The sequence below is a fragment of the Carassius auratus genome, unplaced genomic scaffold (assembly GCF_003368295.1).
Source record: "Carassius auratus strain Wakin unplaced genomic scaffold, ASM336829v1 scaf_tig00013522, whole genome shotgun sequence".
Classification (NCBI taxonomy): domain Eukaryota; kingdom Metazoa; phylum Chordata; class Actinopteri; order Cypriniformes; family Cyprinidae; genus Carassius; species Carassius auratus.
This window is the reverse complement of record NW_020524406.1, coordinates 58,560-67,737: the sequence shown is the minus strand read 5'-3', so window position 1 is coordinate 67,737 and position 9,178 is coordinate 58,560. Positions and strand designations below refer to the sequence as shown.

Below are 9,178 nucleotides of genomic sequence, written 5' to 3'. Positions count from 1 at the left end.
TATAATATAATTTAATATATTATAATATAAATATAAATCAAGGAAACATGGACAGGTACATTTAAAAAAAAAAAACCCTACAAAGCTTACCAGCGATATAAGTCAGGAATCTTAGGCTAAAATAAGGAATATACATGCTTATACAAATGATGTGGTTATAAACAGTCTTACACAGAAAGAGCAAATGTTTAGCCATCGTCAATCGGAGTGACTTCTGTATTTCTTACACAGTGAGTACAATAACTAATGGGATTCACTCTTGCATTTAAATGCATTTATCGCTCTAAAAATTTGGTCATTAAAGCAAGTAAACTGCCAGAAGGCAAGTAAAAGCTTGTGAATAGGATAATCAGGAATAAAGAGAAATTCAGGATGAAGCTGACATTTCTCACCATCCCAATAGAATGTCAAACAACAGTTTCTTCCTCTTCAACAGATGTAACTGTTAATTAAACACACACACACACACATCTCAACGTCTCAGTTTTTTTTCCTGTTAATTGCTATACAGTCACAGACTTTTAACTATTTTAAAGCAAATTTGAAAACTACACAAGAGGTAGCTTTTTATCAATAAAATATGATTATAGTGGCTTCAAATAAATCATTCAACTGTTATACCTCTCATCCTGCAGCACTTGAAGATCAGCACGACTGTCACTATCAGATATGGACAAACTGCCAGTATAGAACTGAGTGTGTGGAGGACAGACATATGAGATTCTGAATGAGAAACTGAAAAAGAGACACACAAACACTTTATCAAGCACTATATCTGAACAAGAGCATATCAAGAAATAAATCAGCTCACATATACAGCAGGATTCATTTGAGACTTCTGTGACTGAGATCCAGCTCTTGGGTGACTCTCCTCTCTCTGGGTGTTTGCAGTAGTAGAAACCCTCATTTGACTTTGAAACATTAGAGATGATCATCTCTGGAGTTTGATTCTGGATGAGTGATCCATCTTTATAGAAATCAGCTCTGAGGATTGGTGGGCTTGCATATGGATATAAACAGCGTAGAGTCAGAGAATCTCCTTCAGTCACAGGATGAACAGGACTCTCCAGAATCACACCAACTACACAAAAAAAGGAAACACAATCTTTATGTAAACAGATTAGTTGACTGCCCTGAATAGCTGTCACTATTATGGTTAAACGTTTTGACTTCTTTAAACTATCCAACGGCAAAATGTTTTTTAGTTCATGTCACAGCCACTTCTTGATTGCTCACTGAGTGACTGGAGGACTAAAGAGTTATATAATTACTTTCTATACGCTTAAAATAAAGGTTCTCTTTTTTCATTTTATCTCGCTGCCACGCTGTCACGTGGTTCATGGAGTGATTAACCATAGACTGTATGAAAACATGGACGTAGTTTTTCAAAGCTCAAAGTGGGTGTAGCGGGCCGGCGCTATCTTGGCAGCGTGTCACCACGTGTCACACCTGGATAATTGAAAATGGGCAAAGAGGCAGAGTTGGTTGCTGAAACCACGCCCACCTAGCTCGATGGCAGTGAGTTCTAAAAAAAAAATAATGGACACACCTCCATCCTAGAACATCCCTGCATTTCACTCTATTCTATTCCATTATAATCTATAGCACAACTGTTCATACAATTTATTTAATCTTCAATTTATTTTTCAATATTTGAAATTTTTGAATAATTTATTTACATATGTGTATTTTTATTTTATTTACTTTTTTCTGTGTGTTGTTGTTGTCTCTGTGTACTGGAAGCTTATGTCAGTAAAACAAATGTATTGTGTGTGCAAGCATACTTGGCAATAAAGCTCTTTCTGATTCTGAAAAAAGTAAAACATCTGTAATTCCATGGTTTAGTCCATATATTACTATATAGCTCTATATAAAAGGCCTATAAATGCTCTAATTATTTTTAGACTATTTTAATTTAGTTGTGGGTTTGGATATTTATGAAGATATTTTCATAGATTTTTGCAAATGTTTTTTTTTATTATGTTGATTTGAAGTGTCAGTTTTTTTTGTTTTTTAATTACACAGATAAAGTATTTTCTTACACAAAACATTAAAACTGGAAGGAATGTTTTATCAGAGCTCAATTCTTCAATGTCTGATCTGATTTCAGTTTTCTGACTCGTTTTGGCCATGTGGGTATAGCCATACCAATTCAATTGAGTGTGTATAATTGTGTATGTGTGTGTGTGTGAGAGTGAGTGGAAGTGTCTGTTTTGCACTCTTAGGGCCATATCATACACCTGGCGCAATGCGACGCAAGGCATAGCGCAAGTGTGTTTGCTAGTTTCAGTCTGGCAGTGTTCGCATTTTTCCATCCAGCGTGACGTTGTTTAATTAGCAAATGCATTTATGCCCATTTGTTAGTGTTTGTGCTTTTTTAAAGCGTAAACAGTGTTCTAATTTTGCTGTATTGTGTCAATAGAAAATATTAGTTTACATTTCCAAACATTACATTTGCCATTGATTTTAATAATAAACAGCAGCGTTGATCGCTGCTTGCAGCTTTAATATCAAGATGAATTTGTTCCGAAAGTACTCTGATTTATTGACATATTTTATTACCATTTCTAAACTATAGCAAATAAATTGACATAATGTGAGAAATGCTGAAGGTATCTGAAAAAAATTTGTTTTGACTGTATATTAAATTTTTACAGTGAAGACTATGCAGTGCTATTTTACATTTGATTATTTGGGTTCTGTACCTGGACACCTACAAACCTGAAAAATCGTAAACATTGTGTAAGCAGCACAAATAAATATATAGAAAGAAAATACAAAATAAACACTTTCAAACAGGGCTGATTAGTACAACCTGCAGCAGGGCTCCGCAAATCCCAGCTACAGTCCTGGATTCAGAGTTTTCTTAAGTGTTAGAGGCTGCGTGAGCTTTGCCTTATCAGCACAACCTTATTCCGTCAATAGATGCAATATATACAGTAGTAGCTATATACATTATTTACCACTCACTCTAAATGTAATAAAATCAGAATAATACTTGCATTTTGGTGTTTACATAGTTATTTTTGGTTATTGATGTTACTTGTCTTGCGTTAATGAAGTGTTAATGTAGAGCCCTGGAGTCTATGTGCTGCGGGTCAGCCCAGGACGACCCCAGCCTAATTTAAACCCTGCTGCTTCCTGTACTAACCAACTTTATGCACTTACTTTAAACTTCAAGTGAAATGAATATATATAGAAATATATACTCACTATGCACAGAGATATTGACAAGGTTATAGCTGTCTCCAGATTCAGACTGACACCAGTACACTCCAGTGTATGATGGGTCAGTGGACATGATTTTACACGTAGATCCTTTTTGTGATCCCCAGCGTGATAGTAAACAATCTTCCAGCCCCCATTTGTCTGTGTATCTTCTCACTGTCCATCTATCAGAGTTACTCTGGTCCTCACAGCTCAGAGAGAGAGAGATCAATGTGAAGTGTTGAGTTCTGTTGGGACTGATGATCAGAGAGACTGGAGGAGAAACACCTGGGAAGACACTTTCAGTTACAATTTAGAAGTGTTTTAATTTGTGTATTCAGTAATTTAAAAAAATAAATAAATACTGACCGGTGACCCATAGTGGCTGTTTGTTGCTATAGGTTGTTTTATAGACTGGTTTTCCTCTCTCTGCGCTGCACACATAAACTCCTGTGTGTATCTGATCGACAGAACTGACCGTGTAGTTTCCTCCAGCTCCTCTGCTGCTGTCTGAGAGCAGCTCATAATGATGACTGTTTTCTGTATACATTGAGAATGTGCAATTGTTACCGTAAAGATGTATTTCTAGATATTCTGACCTTTAAAGTGAATTGCTTTAAATGTTAATGTCTCCTAGCTCAGCCTAATATGCAGAGACAGAAGTCATCCATATTCATCAAAACATTGCTATGTTTGTTTGAACATCTAGATCAGTCATACACACCAATTGTAAGAGTTTGGGGTAGAATGTTATTTTGTAACCCACGGTCAGGTTGATTCATATTCATTCATCAGTCATATTCATTGGCATAACGAGCATGGCCAAAGCCAGCTATGAGGTCACTGAGATCCCAACCTTGGTAGATGTTTCATGTTCTAAAATAACATTTGTTCTCTGATTGACAAATTTTCTGCTAAACTCCTCATAAGAATGACTCCATGTATAATTCATAATGTTTAGCGTCCGTAGTATGAAAATGATCGAGATGCTTTCGAAGTGAACGAGTCTTCGGAGTGTTGTGAGCGAGAGCCCAAGATACAGTTTGTGTTGCCAGATCCAGCTATTATAAGCGTTGTTTTACTTGTTTTTCACTAAATGTAAGTGCAAGTCTCTATAGATTCTATTTATACTATTTTAAAATAGCAGGATTTTCTGCTATTTATACTAGCTACTTACTGCAAATAGTGTCAATTATCTGCACCTCAGTACATTATGAAGCAGAATGCAGTAATAACTTATTGAGTGTAAATTTAATGGATGCCACCTTATTGGGTCAATAAAGCCCTCCCTTAACTTTTTAATTATTTACTTAATTTCCATTGAAAATACATGCTTTTCTGATGTGATTTGAAAAGGGAGAAAAAAGTTAGTCAAAAGGTGGATTCGAACATGGGTCAATCAAGTCAAAATATGTATGACACACATTTTGCACCACTGGAGCTGACTGTCATGTAATACCTGACTATCCGATTGTAATCTTGACTATCCGAAAATAACACATTTGGTGGGTAATATGTATGGCCGCATGAATAATAAACAACTGATAAAATTAACCACCCCATAAATATAGTATTAACAAACTTTGATGCAATAAATAGGGTATGATTTAAAAATGAGCATCCCTCCAAAAACATCTACATTTCTGTCTCATTTCAAGTGTTAGTGTAGATTATTAGTTGTATTTATAGGGGTTATTGTAGCACAATTCTATAATAAAGGGGTTATAATAGAAACCTCCTGGACCTCACTAATTTTCAAAGCCTGGCTACGGCCATGATAGCGAATCAGCCTATATGCAAAAAAAAATTAAGATATGCAATGCAAAAAGCAGCAATTATACCTTTTAATGCTCACAACCATGTTATTAGCTTGTCATGTGGTAGAAAAAAAGTTTGCATGCTAGTGTTCCAAAAATGACACTCTCCTGTTATTTTATTTATTTATTTATTTTTTATATATACATTATGAACAGAACTGTGCTATTTCAAACACACTGAAATACTTTAGACATGGAGCTAAGGTGGAGATTAAAAGTAATGACTCAGTGTTAGTAATGTTTCCGGTGGATAAAGTAAACCTCAAGGCGCAATCGTAAAGTATGACTGATGTCATGAAGTAAGCCTCATCTCCAGTGGTTTTGGGTTGTTGTTTTTTTTTTTTTTTTTTTTTTTTTTTTTTTTTTTTTTTTTGCTACTTCACGTTATTTATGGACAACAACCAGGTTAGGATTTTGTTAAATAATGCAAGTTTTTTTTTTGTTTTTTTTATACCAAACTATAGCATATCATATACTCCAAGAACACCTGAAATATACAGCATGTGTTGCATGGTACCATTCAATGATTCATTGACATCTTTTTTTAAAAGCTTGATGCTGATCATATACACTAACATTATACAGTGTGGATGAGCATGCACAGGTGGTCCGAAAAGAAAGAAAGAATGCATACAGCATTTGAGCTTAAGCAGTAATTTGCTTGAATAAAACCAGTTCATTCAGATGTTATCACATGAAGCACATTACCTGATGAAAGAGATACAGTGAACCAGCTGAATGTCCAGTCTGTAGAGGAGTCTTTAACCTCACAGATCAGAGTAACTGGATCTCCTTCAGTCAACCACTTCTGTGGAGAAACACTTAAAACTGGTCTGGGTCTATCTGAAATACAGAAATCACTCATTAATAACGTTAAACTTGTGTGTGTTTATGAAGCGTTGATCAAACTCACCTGATACTGTCATTGTAACTTCATCACTGATGTTTGATGTTCGTGATCCTCCTCTCTCTGCTCCATAACAGGAGTATTTACCTGTGTCAGACTCAGTAACAGAACTGAATGTGTGTTCCTGTAGTTCACTGAAAACACTGTCTGAACCGTCTTTATACCAGCTGTACTTCCAGCTAGTGACTCCTTCACCATCAATGTCACATCTGAGAGTGACTGTCTCTCCTCTGAATACATGTTGATCAGGTTTAATGCTCACTTTGGCTTTTGGTCTTTCTGTACAACAACAATTCACAATGAATTTAATGTGCAGCTTTTACTGGAAGAACACAGTTACTTGATTGTAAAACGTAAAGCAGATGAGACTGAAGTGTTGTTCTCTATAACTGTTATAGTCATTTATAAAAGACCTGTTAATACACGAACAATGGAAATTTTGAAACATGACTTGTTCAACAGAAGATATTGTTTCTCTCTGTAAAATCAAAGTTATTACAGAGTGTATATAAAAAATATATCTGTTGTTTGTTGTTTGTAATACCTCATAATTGTCATTTCAACAATTCAGCTTGTTTAAAGTGCATTTATAATTATAATTAAATGTAAATAATTCTCTGTTGGTTTGTAACCGTTGCTGTAGAATCACTCACATGTGATGAAATACATGAATCAAATTCACTCACCTTCAGTTTGTCCAGAGTGAATGTTTAAAATCAGCACTAAAACACAAAGAGAAACTCATTACAGAATTTTACAGAATCTTAAATCTTACAGAATCTTAAAACTGCTCTAGAGCTGATGGCGTATGGGTTTAATTAAAATATTTAAGATTCAAAACTACAAAAATAGTGTGTTATGAATAGCGAGTTTTGAATGAATTTCAGTTTTAAGAACTTGACAATAATCTTAAAAAAAAAAAAATATATATATATATATATATATATATATATATATATATAAATATCAAGATATTGTGCGGGGGACTGTATATGAGTCCAGATAAACATGAAAACATTTCACTGGTATTTTATAGATTTGGTCACAGCAGAGAACTGTTCAATGAATGAGAACAAAGAAAGACTCTTATTAACTGTGTACTAGTGAATATTATAGCAACAGCGACAATAAGTGTAAAACAAACCAACAGAACTGATTCAACAAGCAAAAACCTGAATGACTAAACAAACACACTGATCTACAACACAACAGAGTGATTTTCTCTTCTCTCTTTTCTCTAGTTTTTATTTCTCTTCACAAACAGCTCTAACTGCACACTTCCTCTCTCAAAATCATCTCTCACTCTTACAGTATTTCCTCGACTAGAGCTGGGCTTGAAACTCAAGAGAGCAGCGAGTAAAGTAAAAAGTCTAGAAACAATAAATAACTTGATCCTTTTTATAATATAATAGTAATCACTATATTAAAATACATGAAATACATAGAGAGAATAATACTCACAGAGCACAAGAGGAAGTTGACAGAGTCCCATACTGACTGAATGATGACAGACAGTTAAAGACACAGATTGTGTTAAAGTCTCAAGACTTCCTGAAACCTGCAGTCGATCTTTAGAAACATCAGGAAAGACTTACAAATGTGTTACAGTAAATCTTTAGATGTTTTGATAATCTTGTAACATGTTTCACAAAATGTCAAACATTTTCTAAAGAAAAGTTTTCAAGAATCATTCAGTATCAAATGAACAAGCAAAATGGAAAAATATTGTAATGGATCTTTATTGTTATGGTGGTAATAGCTGAATTCATAATTATGTATTAATATTGAAATAAAGTGAACAACTGCTGCTCCTCCTTCACTGGTTAGCATGGTGGAGCTGACAGAAAACAAACCAACTCTCAACAAATGGATGTGGTTTTTCCACATTTTTTTACTTCGATTTCAGTTTAATAAGCAATAATTGAAGTCACATAAATCACCGTTTACACAACTCACTTACTGTATATTAAACTGCTCACTTAATGTATATCACATTATTAACTTACATTACACTGCTTATTTACATTACTCACTTATATTACATTGCTCTCTTTCATTACATTGCTCACTTATATTACACTGCTCCCTACTATCCATGTGCACCTTTCCTCTTGTTTTTACACTGTCTTCCGAGAGATGATGCATTTCGGTGAAACCTGTAGTTGTCCATTAGGGCTTGCATAGACTAGCTGAGTGATCGACTACTTCAACCACTAGTGGGCGCTGTCGGAAACAATAGACTAGTCAAGCATGCATTAACCATAATGTACAAAGAGTTTGCAAGTACGAGGTGAATTTTAGAATTACATTATTGCATGTAGCTGTTACTTTTTTATGACCTTATCTATGTTGCACGTAAAATTAAAATATGTAAATAGGGGTGTGCCTGAAGCCGAATACCTTATTCTGAATGGCACGGATAATGGCTTAAAAAATGAATAACAGACAAGGAATAATTCTGCCTGAATACTCGGCTGAAGCTTGCACAGTCCGGAGTTTGCTAGACAACAGGTGAGCCAGGGGATCAGTGCAATATTATAAACAGACCTCTAAAGTCACGAGTGTGAAGTGAATGAATGTAAACTTTATGAATGAAAAGAGCAAAAATCAAACACAGCATTGCTCTGTGCATCTCTCAGAAATCAGAACTTGGCAAGAATAATATCACCTACAATAATACATCATACACGTTCTATTGTATATATTTAAAAGGCAATGCTTTAAACCTTAGGCTACGATATGATACGAATGAATAGATTAAGCACAGCGCGCTCATAAATCAAACAGCCGCGTTGCACGTCTCAGTCTCTCAAAAATCAAACCAGTTCTCTCGAGAGAGCAGGCTAATAATCAACTTAGATATACGTAGATACATTTTCTATTCGGCCTTCATGTTTGCATCTTTATCTTTGACTTTTTTATAGAGTAAATGTAACGAAAATGTGCGCATTAAATTGATGCAGTCATGTTCAAATGATCACTAAATGTTTGGCATGACATCTCTCTGCTTGCATGATAAATATTATTTTAGAAATTAATAATTATTTTAGTTTAACACGGCATACTTGTTCAGTGATAACTATGAAAAAAAAGTTAGCCATAACGGTCTTATCGACGACTGTACGACGTTGTATCCAAATGCAGATACGAAACATTTTGTGATTGTTACAGACACAAAAACAAATACTGGCTGTTACATAAAAATGTAAATACGTAATGTCAGAATAATTTTGACAATTTATATATG

The 9,178-nt window shown here is 34.6% G+C and overlaps 1 protein-coding gene across 1 annotated transcript; it reads right to left on the bottom strand.

The window, feature by feature from the left end:
* Positions 1-264: 264 nt before the first annotated feature.
* LOC113074051 (Fc receptor-like protein 3) lies at positions 265-7,463 on the bottom strand. Its single transcript, XM_026246762.1, has 9 exons — positions 7,393-7,463; positions 6,618-6,653; positions 5,938-6,210; positions 5,733-5,867; positions 3,577-3,747; positions 3,214-3,495; positions 812-1,081; positions 622-735; positions 265-442 (listed from the first exon to the last, which is right to left on the bottom strand). The coding sequence occupies exons 1-9, from the start codon at positions 7,421-7,423 to the stop codon at positions 408-410; spliced, it is 1,347 nt and encodes a 448-aa protein (XP_026102547.1). The 5' UTR covers positions 7,424-7,463; the 3' UTR covers positions 265-407.
* Between the last annotated feature and the right edge of the window lie 1,715 nt (positions 7,464-9,178).